The 17,920-nt window shown below is 34.1% G+C and overlaps 1 protein-coding gene across 1 annotated transcript; it reads left to right on the plus strand.

Moving 5' to 3' along the window:
- Positions 1–13,091: 13,091 nt before the first annotated feature.
- LOC130180585 (uncharacterized) lies at positions 13,092–17,912 on the plus strand. Its single transcript, XM_056394207.1, has 6 exons — positions 13,092–13,286; positions 14,696–15,912; positions 16,058–16,203; positions 17,020–17,120; positions 17,436–17,535; positions 17,658–17,912. Exons 2-6 carry the CDS (start codon positions 14,698–14,700, stop codon positions 17,785–17,787), a joined length of 1,692 nt encoding a protein of 563 aa, XP_056250182.1. The 5' UTR covers positions 13,092–13,286; positions 14,696–14,697; the 3' UTR covers positions 17,788–17,912.
- The last annotated feature ends 8 nt before the right edge of the window (positions 17,913–17,920 follow it).

Raw genomic sequence — 17,920 nt, forward strand, 5'->3', positions numbered from 1 at the left:
CTTACTATACTATGTCGTTTTTTTAAACATTTTTGTGCCTTACTATACTGTGATATTTTCATGCCTTACTTTACTGTGATATTTTCATGCCTTACTTTACTATGTTGTTTTTTGACATTTTTATGCCATACTATACTATGTCGTTTTTTTAGCATTTTTATGCCTTACTATACTATGTTGTTTTTTGACATTTTTATGCCATACTATACTATGTAGTTTTTTGACATTTTCAAGCCTTACTGTACCGTGATATTTTTATGCCTTACTATACTATGTTGCTTTTTGACATCTTTCTGCCTTACTATACTGTGATATTTTCATGCCATACTATACTATGTTGCTTTTTGACATTTTTATGCCATACTATACTATGTTGCTTTTTGACATTTTTATGCCTTACTATACTATGGCAATTTTAGACATGTTATGCCTCACTATACTATGTCGTTTTTTGACATTTTCAAGCCTTACTACACTGTGATATTTTTATGCCATACTATACTATGTTGTTTTTTGACATTTTTATGCCTTATTATACTATGTCCTTTTTTGACATTTTCAAGCCTTACTATACCGTGATATTTATATGCCTTACTATAATATGTTGCTTTTTGACATTTTCATGCCTTACTATACTATGTCGTTTTTTTAAACATTTTCGTGCCTTACTATACTGTGATATTTTCATGCCTTACTTTACTGTGATATTTTCATGCCTTACTATACTATGTTGTTTTTTGACATTTTTATGCCATACTATACTATGTCGTTTTTTAGCATTTTTATGCCTTACTATACTATGTTGTTTTTTGACATTTTTTTGCCTACTATACTGTGATATTTTTATGCCTTACTATACTATGTTGCTTTTTGACATTTTCATGCCTTACTATACTGTGATATTTTCATGCCTTACTATACTATATTGTTTTTTGACATTTTCAAGCCTTACTATACCGTAATATTTTTATGCCATACTATACTATGTCGTTTTTTTAAACATTTTTATGCCTTACTATACTATGTCATCTTTTAGCATTTTTATGCCTTACTATACTATGTTGTTTTTTGACATTTTTATGCCATACTATACTATGTCGTTTTTTAGCATTTTTATGCCCTACTACACTATGTTGTTTTTTGACATTTTTATGCCATACTATACTATGTCGTTTTGTAGCATTTTTATGCCTGACTATACTATGTTGTTTTTTGACATTTTTATGCCTTATTATACTATGTCGTTTTTTGACATTTTCAAGCCTTACTATACCGTGATATTTATATGCCTTACTATAATATGTTGCTTTTTGACATTTTCATGCCTTACTATACTATGTCGTTTTTTTAAACATTTTTGTGCCTTACCTTACTGTGATATTTTCATGCCTTACTTTACTGTGATATTTTCATGCCTTACTATACTATATTGTTTTTTGACATTTTCAAGCCTTACTATACTGTGATATTTTTATGCCATACTATACTATGTTGGTTTTTGACATTTTTATGCCTTACTTTACTGTGATATTTTCATGCCTTACTATAATATGTTGTTTTTTGACATTTTCAAGCCTTACTATACTGTGATATTTTTATGCCTTACTATACTATGTTGTTTTTGATATTTTTTTGCCTACTATACTGTGATATTTTCAAGCCTTACTATACTATGTTGCTTTTTGACATTTTCATGCCTTACTATACTGTGATATTTTCATGCCTTACTATACTATATTGTTTTTTGACATTTTCAAGCCTTACTCTACCGTAATATTTTTATGCCATACTATACTATGTCGTTTTTTTAAACATTTTTATGCCTTACTATACTATGTCATCTTTTAGCATTTTTATGCCTTACTATACTATGTTGTTTTTTGACATTTTTATGCCATACTATACTATGTCGTTTTTTAGCATTTTTATGCCTTACTATACTATGTCGTTTTTTGACATTTTCAAGCCTTACTGTACAGTGATATTTTTATGCCTTACTATACTATGTTGCTTTTTGACATTTTTTTGCCTTACTATACTGTGATATTTTCATGCCATACTATACTATGTTGCTTTTTGACATTTTTATGCCATACTATACTATGTTGCTTTTTGACATTTTTATGCCTTACTATACTATGGCAATTTTAGACATGTTATGCCTCACTATACTATGTCGTTTTTTAACATTTTCAAGCCTTACTATACTGTGATATTTTTATGCCATGCTATACCATGTCGTTTTTTGACATTTTCAAGCCTTACTATACTGTGATATTTTTATGCCTTATTATACTATGTCGTTTTTTGACATTTTCAAGCCTTACTATACCGTGATATTTATATGCCTTACTACAATATGTTGCTTTTTGACATTTTCATGCCTTACTATACTATGTCGTTTTTTTAAACATTTTTGTGCCTTACTATACTGTGATATTTTCATGCCTTACTTTACTGTGATATTTTCATGCCTTACTTTACTGTGATATTTTCATGCCTTACTTTACTATGTTGTTTTTTGACATTTTTATGCCATACTATACTATGTTGTTTTTTGACATTTTTATGCCATACTATACTATGTCGTTTTTTGACATTTTCAAGCCTTACTGTACCGTGATATTTTTATGCCTTACTATACTATGTTGCTTTTTGACATTTTTTTGCCTTACTATACTATGTCGTTTTTTGACATTTTCAAGCCTTACTTTAAAGTAAGGCATTACACTTATGCCTTACTTTACTGTGATATTTTCATGCCTTACTATACTATGTTGTTTTTTAACATTTTCAAGCCTTACTATACTGTGATATTTTTATGCCTTACTATACTATGTTGTTTTTGATATTTTTTTGCCTTACTATACTGTGATATTTTCAAGCCATACTATACTATGTCGTTTTTTGACATTTTTATGCCAAACTATACTATGTCGTTTTTTTAAACATTTTTATGCCTTACTATACTATGTCATCTTTTAGCATTTTTATGCCTTACTATACTATGTCGTTTTTTGACATTTTCAAGCCTTACTACACCGTGATATTTATATGCCTTACTATAATATGTTGCTTTTTGACATTTTCATGCCTTACTATACTATGTCGTTTTTTTAAACATTTTTATGCTTTACTATTCTGTGATATTTTTATGCCTTATTATACTATGTCGTTTTTTGACATTTTCAAGCCTCACTATACCGTAATATTTTTATGCCTTACTATACTATGTTGCTTTTTGACATTTTCATGCCTTACTATACTGTGATATTTTCATGCCTTACTATACTATATTGTTTTTTGACATTTTTAAGCCTTACTATACCGTAATATTTTTATGCCATACTATACTATGTCGTTTTTTTAAACATTTTTATGCCTTACTATACTATGTCATCTTTTAGCATTTTTATGCCTTACTATACTATGTTGCTTTTTGACATTTTTTTGCCTTACTATACTGTGATATTTTCATGCCATACTATACTATGTTGCTTTTTGAAATTTTTATGCCTTACTTTACTGTGATATTTTCATGCCTTACTATACTATGTTGTTTTTTAAACATTTTTATGCCTTACTATACCGTGATATTTTTATTCCATGCTATACTATGTTGCTTTTTGACATTTTTTTGCCTTACTATACTGTGATATTTTTATGCCTTACTATACTATGGCAATTTTAGACATGTTATGCCTCACTATACTATGTTGCTTTTTGACATTTTTTTGCCTTACTATACTGTGATATTTTTATGCCTTACTATACTATGGCAATTTTAGACGTTATGCCTCACTATACTACGGTATGTTGTTTTTTGATATTTTTATGCCTTAATATACTGTGATATTTATATGCCATACTATACTATGTCGTTTTTTAACATTTTCAAGCCTTACTATACCGTGATATTTTTATGCCATACTATACTATGTTGCTTTTTGACATTTTTTTGCCTTACTATACTGCGATATTTTTATGCCATACTATACTATGTCGTTTTTTAACATTTTCAAGCCTTACTATACCGTGATATTTTTATGCCTTACTATAATATGTTGCTGTTTGACATTTTCATGCCTTACTATACTATGTTGCTTTTTGACATTTTTTTGCCTTACTATACTGTGATATTTTTATGCTTTACTATACTATGTTGCTTTTTGACATGTTAATGCCTTACTATACTGTGATATTTTCATGCCTTACTATACCGTAATATTTTTATGCCATACTATACTATGACGTTTTTTTAAACATTTTTATGCCATACTATACTATGTCGTTTTTTTAGCATTTTTATGCCTTACTATACTATGTTGTTTTTTGACATTTTTATGCCAAACTATACTATGTCGTTTTTTTAGCATTTTTATGCCTTACTATACTATGTCGTTTTTTGACCTTTTCAAGCCTTACTGTACCGTGATATTTTAATGCCTTACTATGCTATGTTGCTTTTTGACATTTTTTTGCCTTACTATACTGTGATATTTTTATGCCTTACTATACTATGTTGCTTTTTGAAATTTTTATGCCTTACTTTACTGTGATATTTTCATGCCTCACTATACTATGTTGTTTTTCTTTTACATTTTCATGCCATACTATACTATGTCGTTTTTTGACATTTTTATGCCTGATTATACTATATCTTTTCTTTAAAACATTTTCAAGCCTTACTATACTGTGATATTTTTATGCCATACTATACTATGTCGTTTTTTTTACATTTTTATGCCTTACTATTATATGTTGTTTTTTGACATTTTTATGCCATACTATACTATGTCGTTTTTTGACATTTTCAAGCCTTACTGTACCGTGATATTTTTATGCCTTACTATACTATGTTGCTTTTTGACAATTTTTTGCCTTACTATACTGTGATATTTTCATGCCATACTATACTATGTTGCTTTTTGACATTTTTTTGCCTTACTATACTGTGATATTTTCATGCCTTACTATACTATGTTGCTTTTTGAAATTTTTATGCCTTATTATACTATGTCGTTTTTTGACATTTTTATGCCTTACTATACTATGTTGTTTTTTGATATTTTTATGCCATACTATACTATGTTGTTTTTTGATATTTTTTGCCTTACTTTACTGTCATATTTTCATGCCTTACTATACTATGTTGCTTTTTGACATTTTTATGCCTTATTATACTATGTCACTTTTTTGATATTTTTATGCCTTACTATACTATGTAGTTTTTTGACATTTTTATGCCTTATTATACTATGTCGTTTTTTTGACATTTTTATGCCTTACTATACTATGTTACTTTTTTGATATTTTTATGCCTTACTATACTATGTAGTTTTTTGACATTTCTATGCCTTATTATACTATGTCGTTTTTTGACATTTTTATGCCTTACTATACTTTGTCGTCTTTTAAAATATTTTTATGCCTTACTATACTACATTGTTTTTTAAGATTTTCATGCCTTACTATACTATGTCGTTTTTTTACATTTTTATGCCTTACTATACTATGACCTGTTTTGAAATTTTTATGCCTCATTATACTATGATATTTTCATAATTTATTATACTATGTTGTTTTGTGATATTTTCATGCCTGACTATACTATGTTGTGTTTTTTTTTTTACATTTTTATGCCTCACTATACTATGTTGTTTTTTACATTTTTATGCCTTACTATACTATGTTGTTTTTTTGACATTTTCATGCCTCACTACACTGTGTTATTTCTTTGACATTTTCATGCCATAATGTATTATGTTGTTTTTTGACATTTTCATGCCTTACTATACTATGTTGTTTTTCATGCCATACTTTACTATGTTGTTTTGTGACAATATCATGCCTTAGTATAATATGGCATTTTGAGACATGTTATGCCTCACTATACTATGTTGTTTTTTGACATTTCTATGCCTTATTATACTATGTCATTTTTCATGCCTTACCATACTATGTTTTTTGTGACATTATCATGCCTTACTATACTCTGTTGCTTTTTTTTATTTTCAGGCCTCAGTATACTGTCGTTTTTTAAAAAATATTTTTATGCCATACTATACTATGCTGTTTTTTTTTCATTTTTATGCCTTACGATACTATGTTTTTTTTTAACATCTTTATGCCTTACTATACTATGTTGTTTTTTGACATTTTCATGCCTTATTATTCTATGTCTTCTTTTAGCATTTTTATGCCATACTATACTATATTCTTTTTTTATATTTTTTGCCTTACTATACTGTGATATTTTTATGCCTTACTATACTATGTTGTTTTTTGATATTTTTATGCCTCACTATACTATGTCATCTTTTAGCATTTTTATGCCTTACTATACTATGTTGTTTTTTGACATTTTAATGCCTTACTATACTATGTTGTTTTGTGACATTATCATGCCTTACTATACTATTTTGTTTTTTGACATTTTAATGCCTTACTATACTATGTTGTTTTGTGACATTATCATGCCTTACTATACTATGTTGTTTTTTTTTAACATTTTTATGCCTCACTATACTATGTTGTTTTTTGACATTTTTATGCCTTACTATACTATGTCATCTTTTAGCATTTTATGCGTTACTATACTGTGATAATTTTATGCCTTACTATACTATGCTGTTTTTTTAACATTTTTATGCCTTACTATATTATGTCATCTTTTAGCATTTTATACGTTACTATACTGTGATATTTTTATGCCATACTATACTATGTTTTTTTTTTTTACATTTTCATGCCATACTATACTATGTTGTTTTTTAACATTTTCATACCATACTATACTATGTTGTTTTTTAACATTTTCATGCCTCACTATACTATGTTGTTTTCATGCCTTACTATACTATGTTGTTTTTTGACATTTTTATGCCTTACTATACTATGTCATCTTTTAGCATTTTATGTGTTACTATACTGTCATATTTTTATTGCCTTACTATACTATGTTGTTTTTTTTTAACATTTTCATGCCATACTATACTATGTTGTTTTTTGACATTTTTATGCCTCACTAAACTATTTTTTTTTTTTTTACATTTTCATGCCATACTATACTATGTTGTTTTCATGCCATACTATACTATGTTGTTTTTTTACATTTTCATGCCTTACTATACCGTGATATTTTTCTGCCTTCCTATAGTATGTTGTTTTTTTTAACATTTTTATGCCATACTATACTATGTTGCTTTTTGACATTTTCATGCCTCACATACTGTCATATTTTTATGCCTCACTATACTAGGTTGTTTTTTTGACATTTTCATGCCTCACTATACTGTCATATTTTTATGCCTCACTATACTAGGTTGTTTTTTTGACATTTTCATGCCTCACTATACTATGTTGTTTTTTGACATTTCTATGCCTTACTATACTGTGTCATCTTTTAGCATTTTTATGCCTCACTATACTGTGATATTTTCATGCCTGACTATACTATGTTGGTTTTTTTTTACACTTTTATGCCTTACTATACTATGTCATCTTTTAGCATTTTTATGCCTTACTATACTGTGATATTTTTATGCCATACTATAGTATGTTGCTTTTTGACATTTCTATGCCTTACTATACTATGTCATTTTTCATGCCATACTATACTATGTTGTTTTGTGACATTATCATGCCTTACTATACTATGTTGTTTTTTTTAACATTTTTATGCCTTACTATACTGTGATATTTTCATGCCTTACTATACTATGTCATCTATTACCATTTTTATGCCTTACTATACTGTGATATTTTCATGCCTTATTATACTATGTTGTTTTGTGATATTTTTATGCCTGACTATACTATGTTTTTTTTTTTTACATTTTTATGCCTTATTATACTGTGTTGTTTTTTGACATTTTTATGCCTCATTATACTGTGTTGTTTTTTGACATTTTCATGCCTTAATATACTATGACCTGTTTTGACAATTTATGCCTCATAATACTATGATATTTTTTTAAACATTTTTATGCCTATGACGTTTTTATGATGTTTTTTGTGATTTCCTAAGGCAAAAAAATCATCAGAGGCATAAAAATGACATAGTATAGTCAGGCCCACATAAAATTTTCACCTGAGGGGACCATCAAAAGTTTTACATTTCATCCTAAGTTAATTAGTGTCTGTATCAAATTACTTTTAAATAAAGTACAAATGGGAATCACATGGTAGCAAAAGAGAAAAAGTCTTATTCTTTGGGAACCTTGAATGCCTGTCAAAAATTTACTGATAGATGTTTAGATATTTCAGTCTGGTGGACTGGAAGTGGTGGACCAACCAGTAAACTGACATTCCCATCCCTAGCATAGAGCCATTTCAGCGCCACAGCATGAAATCCTCCTTTAATCAATCTGAAACTGTTTGCATATTGCACAGTTGTTGCCCAGACAACACTGATGATTACATGCTCGTGGTCACAAATACAGCAGTGAGGAAATATAGATGAGCGTCCTTCCACAGTTTTCAGTTGTCATATTAAAGAACTGAACCGTCCTCAACACAATCTGCTTTTAATTTCTTTGCATATACTCTTTGTGTCTATCTTCACCCCTTATGTTACTCTCTTACTGAAGTGTCCTAACACATTGAAGGTGAAATGACTTTTGCTCATTTCAGAGTTACATAAACCTGTGGAAGTATGATAATCTTGTGTGTGAGTATTTTGAATTGAACGGTTTTGTAGGATCAAAATTATCAACCCACTGCCGCCTATGGGGAATCTGTTGTGCCAAATTTAGTTGCTGGGATTTACCAACACAAAGGGTTCTGACATCTGGGAAGTCCAGTCTGCACTTGCGTGGGTGGGAGAGGAGTCTTACTCACAGGAAACGCTTGTGCAATATAGTACTAAAAACATCTATTGACAAAGTTTAAGAATGGAGCCCTTGCCATCACAGGCACATGATATGTATCTTAACAAATATTTTACCTTAAGGTCAGAATTTCTATGTGTATAACAAGCCTGGACTCACAGACTCTCTATAATCTCCTCCTGCTTCCCAATTTATATCAAACCACAAAAGATATCACTCAATAAAATCTACATTTTAAAACTGAACTTAGAAGATTTATCAATTTCAGATGAGTTTTTAATATTTCATTATCAGACAGACACAAACAACTTCCTCACCCACCAAGTCATTTCAGTTTTACTTGTAGGGTTACTATAGGTCATGTGAGTCAGACATTGAGGCCTTGAGGGCACTGAACTTTACCATAAGCCGGAAAGACAGCCTTTGAGGCAAAAGTATATCTATTGTTCATACCAGCCATTATGAGTGGGGGTGAGAAGCAGAAAGAAAGGTTTCAGGATTTTTTATATACATGTGTTTGTCTGCACTACAGGGTGCATGTATTCAAAATTTCATTACGATATTTCAAAAAATAAAAGTTTCACAAGGTATGCAAACTGTTTCCACCACTCAGTCATTACGCGTCCATTTTGGCCACTTCCGGCACCTGTACCGTAAATGCGATGATGACTCATGTGACCACAGTTGTTTACACAGTTGTTTCAGAGCAGAGACACGAGACACAAGAAGGGGTTAGTTTTTTATAATGTGTGCTGATTGCCACTTACGATAGTGAAAAGGTTATGTCTTCAAGTCGTACCTTGAACACAGACCCCCACCTCATCTAACGTCTGAATGCCCTTCCTCCTTCAAGCACCTTCCTGCGCACGTGGCCTGGAGATGAAGCCGGAGATAACGGCAAGTAGTGTTTTCAGTTTGCTGTCTGCTGGAATTCCGGAACAGTACCAGCGGCTGATACCTTAAGACCTCAGCAAATAAAAGCTTTGCATGGATGCATATCACAATGGGTAAGTGGGAAATTTTCTTTTGGGATTAGTGTGAACTGACCCTGGTGTATGAAACTGCACTGCCATCTGCTGTCATAAGACGTGTGGTTACAAACATTCACTTTTAATGCGATACACCATTAACACACCTTAGAACCATTGTTAGACTTGATAAGAGGGAAAAACTCCACCTTTTATTCTATAGTTTGACTGATCCCTGTGCTTCATAAGGCAAGGTTTTTTTGTGGAACATGTTATGATTGTGGCTGCATTTTTATAACAAGTATTTTATTAACAAGTAGAAATGCCACAGTGTTGTGTTCATAACTTATGTTTATGCCTGCAGTTTGCCAAAGCCTACTTATAATATGCCTGTATACAATGTTTAGTTGATATTCTTCTTTAGACAAATTTTTATCATGCCTCATACATTTTACATCATTTATACATTTTGTCATGGATAAAAAAATCTCTTCTGCTCTTTCAGACCAAAGAGCGCCACGCTGACTTCACCCCACAAAAAGACACTTTAGGATACCCATGTAAAACCTCTGACCAACTTCTCATCTTTCCTAGTTTTCCTCTTCTTAGCAAACATCGTTGGAAACGATTGTGACAAACACGGGTGACATCAGTAAGGTTTCCCACCTTCTCCTTGCTGCCGAGTCCTCTCAGTGGTTCAGTCTTGTGTTTCTCTGATGCTTCTATGTGACCAGAGAAGGACGACATGAGCAGGACGCTCATAGTACATGACAATCAAAAACATTTATGCTTTGACAAGAATCATCAAAGAAGTGGGGGACATCTTAATGTGGGTATTTCACTGCTCTGATGTGTGTGTTTTTGTTTTTCCAAGAGATAATGGATGAAAAATCAGACACTGCACTGCACATTTTTTTAGGCTCTATCCAGTCAAATGTAAACACTTGAAACCACTTTCAGTATATTCAAAAGTGATTTTTGTGATTTGATTCACAATGATTTGTGAGCAAAATGTCAGTCTGGATCACCTGAGCAAACCTTTGAATCCGTTTATAGATTTTAAAATTGAGATAGAGTGCCACTGTGGATAAAAAAGGAAATTAGATCATTCCAGTCCCAATCATAGTTACGGGTCTCCATCAAAAAAGTCCTTTTAATCCAAAGGCCTAGACCTCAGGTGTTTCATGGACGACTGCAGCCCCCCTGGACAACTGGACTTGGCGTCCCCTTTCACCAGCTCTGAATCGTTAGATAAGACAGATGCTCTTAGAGGTGAAATAAAAGAAACAGAACTCTGAGCTACACTCTGAGCATGTGGATCATGAGTCCTCAACAGAGCCAGGGGGTAATAAGGCACCTGCTTTGGACTGTGACATGACAACGTCTTGTGCATCAATCCTGTAGTTGTAAGGGTAACTGTGTCTTTCCTTGCAAATATGCTAATGGCATTGTTTATCGAGGCAGTACTCTGATCCTGAAAAGATCTGTGGATCATCAGGACATTGTTGATGTAGACAGTTTATTTGTGGGTTTGTCTGGGTTTTCTCTCATTTGTGGGTGATCTCACCACAGAAAACAATGACTTGTATTTTACACCACATCATCAAATGGAAAACAAAATTCAATCTCTTCTAATCAACATTTAGGGAACTTGTCTCTTTTTAAACAAGAAGATCACTCAGAGAAATTCAGAAATGACAGAATATCTTTCTTATTTTGTCTCTCACCAGTGCACAGCCTCCGTGTTGGGATCCTCAACAGTTTTCAACTACTGTATTTCCTCATAATGTGGTCAGGGTCTTCATTTACCTCAACTGCTGTATATCACAGGCCTTTATTTGAAGCAGGCTTTTATTAGAGGCAGGTCTTAATTTCTAATTCTCTCTGTTTCATACGTATAACTGACCATATTGATGTTTTAGTACGAAGCATCATTTTCATTCACTCCTTTTTGCTGTGTTAAAGTTACTGGTTTATGTCCAGCTAAGACATGTACCTAGTCTTCTTTGAAAAAATTCTCTAAACCTCGGGACAAATGCGCTAAGTTGGCAACACTGCAGGCTGTAAACGCCCCTGCAATAGAACCTGTGTTGAAAGAGCAATGGCCAGTGAGGAAACTTTAACTCAGTTGCGTTCCATTTGGCTGACCAATGGTGGAATATAATTGATCAGTCAGTCGGGGACATTTGTGATTATAGGGCTAGCTTCGCTGTTGTAGTCCAGCCAAAAATATTGGGACCTTGGCAAAGTGCTTCAGAGTTGTGTACAATGACAATAATGTACCTGTGTGTTAGGTCAGAGGGATGTTGCCAATTTCTGAATGTAATGATCTTTAAGGGAGGGTAATAATGACATGCCCTTCATAACCAGAAATGAGACAACAAAATAAAGGAGCCTGTACAGCTTTTGGCTTGCCATTCATCAAAGGAGATGTTTGGCTTTTGTTTACTTTTGTTTATACTGGTGATCATAAAGTGACAGAGCCTGGTCTTTCTTAAAGTAAGGAGAATTAATGAATGATGTATGTGAAGCTCAGCAGTGGTCAATCAATTACACATTGCAATTGTGTCAAAGAACTGTAGTGGGCAGTGCTGACACATATTGGTTATTACAGATCAGACCACTGAAATTAAAGTAGAATTGTGTCTACAAAAGTACTTCTTCCTTGTCTGTAATATCAAATAAAATCATAGTTTAACACTTAATGTTCCAAGTGTTGCTGTTGTTGTGCTGTTACTGTTTGCCTTAATGAGCTGGGTATATGATCCCTTATCAAACTCATATTCATATTTCAAATGTTTTGATCTTTTAAGGTTATTTTTTCAGTAGTTCCTGATATTAATTAATGTAAAATTGACACTAGAACTGCTCATGATTTGTACATCAATATCAGGATCAAGCTAATTTCTTTTTCCTTTTTTGAACAAAATACATTAATATCCAGGTAAAGTAAGTAATATGCAATGAAATGCAGACGATGAACTTAATAATACAGTATAATACAGTGTGTATGTTTTGCTCACTAGGGGTAAATCATATACTCATTGCATCCATTGTATCCAAGAACCATATTATTTATAGTGACATTGTAAAATATGATGTAAAATGTTTTTTGAAAAAGTTTTTGTATAGCAGAAACTAATTCAGGTTGCTACAGTAAACCCCGTGTGATAATGATATACACAAACCATTTTTGTTTTATCGTATTGGTTTAGGTTTTGTCTTAATAACAGAATAGAGAAAATTAATTGTCAAACTTCTACAGTGAGACATTTTTTTCGGTGAGCTTTCAACGATCCCCTCTCTCTTGGTCACGTCAGATTTTTGAGATTTCATATTGCAGCTGATATTGTAAATGAAATGTTGACAACAATAGAAGGTAGAAATGGAACATCGGCCCCGCCCCACGTTACTTCCCTGTGCACAGTGTTGTGTCATGCACCTGTGCGCGTGGCTGACAGACCGGAGCTAGTGTGAGGACCAGCAGGTAACTTATTTTTTTTTACTGTGGTGACTAGCCTAAGGAGGTGAGTTTAATTCAGTGCCGTTACATTCTGGCAGAGCCTTGATATTAAATCTGATGGCTGACATGACCTTAGCTCAAGTTACAGCTTACAGGTGACTTAAATTTAAATTATCGGCAGCTTTAATGGAGTTAGCTAGCTAACATTAGCTAAAGCCTGCATTGCTAACGCGAGTGCCCGCCGAGTTTTTCTACCGCTGAAAATCACCTTGTTCCCTACGGTTGTTTAGCTGAATGTTGGTAATGTTTACGTTTAAACAGTAGCTAATGTATTGATAAGATAAGTTGACAAATTACCAACTCCTCCAAGTCTTTTTTTTTTTTTTTATTAATTTTTTAATCACCAAGCGTATTAAATGTTTGGGCGAAGGACCTAATTAAATACTAACCATAAGTAAACTGCTGACATGTTGGTTAATCTTAAACTTTTAGCTTCTTTCTAGAAAATTATGACGACACGTTTAAAATTTAGCGGGGAAAAGCCTAACTGTGTTGTGATATAACCTAGCTAATGTTTTGTTTTGTATGCACATGGGACATTTATAGGCTATGCTACCAATTACTTACGTTTTTAAACCCAAGACATTGTAGTTTTGAGTACTGCGCCTTTTAGTTGCCCCATTTAGTTTCATTTAAATCATCCCGACATTTTGTGTGTTCGGGGAAAATGACTTGCACTGTTTATCTTTGAATTGAATTTAAACCAGCAAGTGAGTGATGAGGTCATCTCTGACTTACTCGGTGTTAGGTTTACTTCTCTAAGGAATCAGTGCAGATTTGTGCAAACATAGCCAATAGGTGGGGTACAGAAATACCCCATTGCCAGCTTGTAAAGGCAGGGATAAATCACTTTATGGCTTTCGTAATATTTTAACGGGTCCTCAAGCCGTCCAGTACTGAGTTCTGTGAAGTAATCCTGCACCTCCACAGTGGTGTCTGCTGTGAGACTGTTGTCAAGATAACTCATTCTATGCACATAAACCTTATTTCTCCCAATAAGATAGGCCTAAGTGTTGCCACACTACAGACGTTTTTTCTTGGGTGGATCTATGAGAAATGTAGAGAAAGAATTTGTGGACATGGCCCATTCAGTCCAAAGGGAGTTGCAGCAAAAGTTATCTTTAAAACTTGGGTTCATTTATTAGTGTTGAAACTTTTTGTATCATATGGAGGATCTAATGAGCACAAATATTTTTTACTTTTCTTGATATACTTGAGTATTTTCTGTTGATAAAGTAAAAATATTTATGCATACAGAGTATTTATTTTACTTTAATTCAGTTAGATTACTTATTGATTTTTATTTTTGCTCAATTAAGATCTTACTGGGGGTATTTAACTGATCTGATTTGTGTGTTTTTGTTTTTCAACAGACATGGATGAAAAGGCACGCTCAAAGAGCACCATTTTCATAAGGCTCAATCCGTCTGAATGTGAACACTTGAAACCTCTTTCTGTGTATTCAAAGATGATCACAGGTGACCAAAAAGCCAGTCTGGATGAGCCAAGAAAGTTTTCAAATCCATTTATAAACTTTAAAATTGAAGTAGTGAACAACTGTGTGAAAAAAAGGAAATTAGAACATTCCAGTCCCGATGATGGTTATGAGTCTCCAGCCAAAAGGTCCTTTAGTCCAGAGGCTTTGTCCCCAGACCTTGGGTGCTTCGTGGATGACTACAGCCCCCCTGGAAGACCGGACTCAGGCATCTCTGCATCAATAGAGAAGACAGATGCTCTTAGGAGTGAAATAAAAGAAACTGTGAACTCTAAGCTATGCTCTGAACATGTGGGTTGTGGGACCTCAACAGAGCCAAAGGGTTATAAGGGGACCAAGCCACGCAGTTTTAAGCATGAGGAGGTGGTCTTAAATCTGGCACCTGCTTTTGACGGTGACGTTGACGACATGTTGTGTCTCAATCCTGTTGGCACTCATTCTGCTGGAGGATTTTCTAAAAATGTAAAGAGCTGCAAGAGTAGCAGCCTATTTCAAAATAACCCAGTCTTAATTTCCACTGTGGCACATGGACGAGAATTGGAAAGACGAGATGGGCAAGTGGACGAAGAACGAGCGGGGCTGAAGAAAGAGATGCATCTAAATGCAAAAGATGAGGAAGCAGACAAGGGTTATTTCTCCATGTCCTATATTAAGGACCCTAAAACAGGGAAGAGCCCCCGTCAGCTGTCCACAGCTGCCTTTAGCTCCCTGCACAGGATAGGTGAGGTTGAGGGGCCACAGGATGAATACCATCCTGAAAGTTCATCTGAACAAGCTATGCTGTGTGAACAGCACAATTCTTTCCCAGAGAGTGATTTGTCTCCAATTGTTAGTGGACCACTGGAGTCTGTGAACTCAGATTCCTTAGATGGTGATGTTGACGATATGTGGAAGATCGGACCCCCGATATTTGAATCATCGTTGTGCCACAGCGTCGCAGTGAAGTTAAATGCTGATAGTGAGAAAAGTAGACAGGTGACAGAGGAGGTGCGCGCAGATGTGATGGAGCCTATCGATGTGTGTCACACCACACACGGTGGGGAGGAAGCCACTTTAGACTCCAGTTATGAAACCACCTTACCTCTCCAAGTACGGGTAAGTTGTCTCAGCTGTACTGCCTCATCAGGTACTGATGATGTGGTCCTACCTACATGTAGTTATGTTTATTTACCAAGCTCATTTTCAACAGTATATAGTGTGTGTACTGTATGTTCACACCCATGCTCTCTGCTTTTTCAAGGTGAAATCAGTTGTGATGGTTCCCAACCAGCACACCACCAGTAAACCAGGGGCATTTGCTCTGCCAGATCAGAAGGCTAAACCTACCAGGCTAAAACCGTATGAGAGAGTTTCCCAGAGTGTTGAATGTGTCCGCAGGAGTCAAAGGTACTACAGTTGCTTCACCACTAAGGGGAGCAATATGACCACATCAAACACAATGTGGTACACTGTCTAAATTCGGATCCTTCCCTTAGAACACTTGCATGTAGCACACTATGTGCTGAATGGAAGTGTGTGAATTTAGGCAGGGTGGTGTTGTCTATAGACTGTATTTAGAGATGGACGTAGCCTCTGACGCCACCCATAGGTTTCCAAAAAGTAGGTTTGAAGCTCAGATTGAGCTGTACCTAACCTAACTCCTGGTCAATCCAAAAATTTGCAAAGAGGTGAAGTGTGTGTAGAACCGAGACTTTGGTGCATGCTGGTGTGGCAAGCATACACTCACCCACCTGTCACTCAAAGTGATATCCCTCAATAATGCCTATCTTTAAGTTTTAATAAAATTTACACAGCGACCGTTGAGGGTGAGAAGTGTCCAGTGTTCTACACAACATTTTTGTTTGTTTTGAGTACAACATCCTGGTACTTGCAGTGCACTGCATGTTGCCATAATTTTCGGTGTGAGCACACTTATGCACCCCAAATAGCAAGTGTAAGTACAGAAGAATGCCAAGACACAATGTGGGAGTTTTGGCATTGGTTTAGTGGTTGTAATGGCAACTGTGTCTATCCTTGATAATAGTCTCATATTTTTACCAGTCTGCCTTTTTGTGTCAAAGTGGCTATAGGGTTGATATCATATCATATTAATCGATCATGATTTTGCTTTCCTGTACTCATATCTTGCTGTCTAAAGCATGAAGCATGTCTTTGTATGGTTGACCTCAGTTAAGATATTGTCTTTTTTTTTTTTTTTTTCAGGCCGACGATGTTTGACACAAAGGTGGACTGGGAACATGGAAGAAGGAGTTATGTTCATGCTGTCACCAGACACATGACTGAGAAACCAGGAACAGCCAAAGGTATGAACCTGAGCTTTACCAGCAACCTTAGAGAATAACACTGAGAAAGCCTTTAATGGCATTGCTTGCAGTATGCTGTACTTTGATTCTCCACTAATTTGAGAATATGAGTGTAGGGCTGGATGATGTCGCCTAAAGTCTATCACTTTGAATGTGAATGGCATTTTGTTTGTTTTCTAACATTATTGTGATTTTTGAAGGGTATTTCACTTGTACCTCCATCCTTCACTACATTTTGTTGTCCATCAGAGTAAATAAAAATGTTTATCTTTTAAATCTGTTTTTTCAAAAGAACACATTTTATGTTTTCTCAAGATGTCATGTCTGAGCTGTTAAACCTGATGACCCATGTGGCGGACCAGAGCGCCAACCTCAGAGAGAGACAGTGGCAGCATCCATCGGACCTTACAAAAAGGTACATCATCATGTCATTTGGTTCTTTATAGTTATGAAGAAGTGTGGATTTAAAACAGTCTGAGGACATACCTGTTTCAAGCAATGTAAAACATGTGGCTCAGCATCTGTGCTTATTTTCAGGAATTATCAGAGACGATGGGGCAATATCACTCCGACAATCTCTCTGGATGAATGGCAGGCAAAGAACTGTACAGCCCATAAACGATTTGCACAGGTCCCAAAGATTTTTGAGAGGAGTCCATTTCCTTAAATTTGAACTTGCACTTAACCTTGAAAGAATTAAACTGATTGGCTGAGTCCTAATACTTATACATATGTATGTGTGTGTGTGTGTGTGTTTGTGTGTGTGTGTGTATATATATATATATATATATATATATATA

The sequence above is a fragment of the Seriola aureovittata genome, chromosome 13 (genome assembly GCF_021018895.1).
Source record: "Seriola aureovittata isolate HTS-2021-v1 ecotype China chromosome 13, ASM2101889v1, whole genome shotgun sequence".
Classification (NCBI taxonomy): Eukaryota; Metazoa; Chordata; class Actinopteri; order Carangiformes; family Carangidae; genus Seriola; species Seriola aureovittata.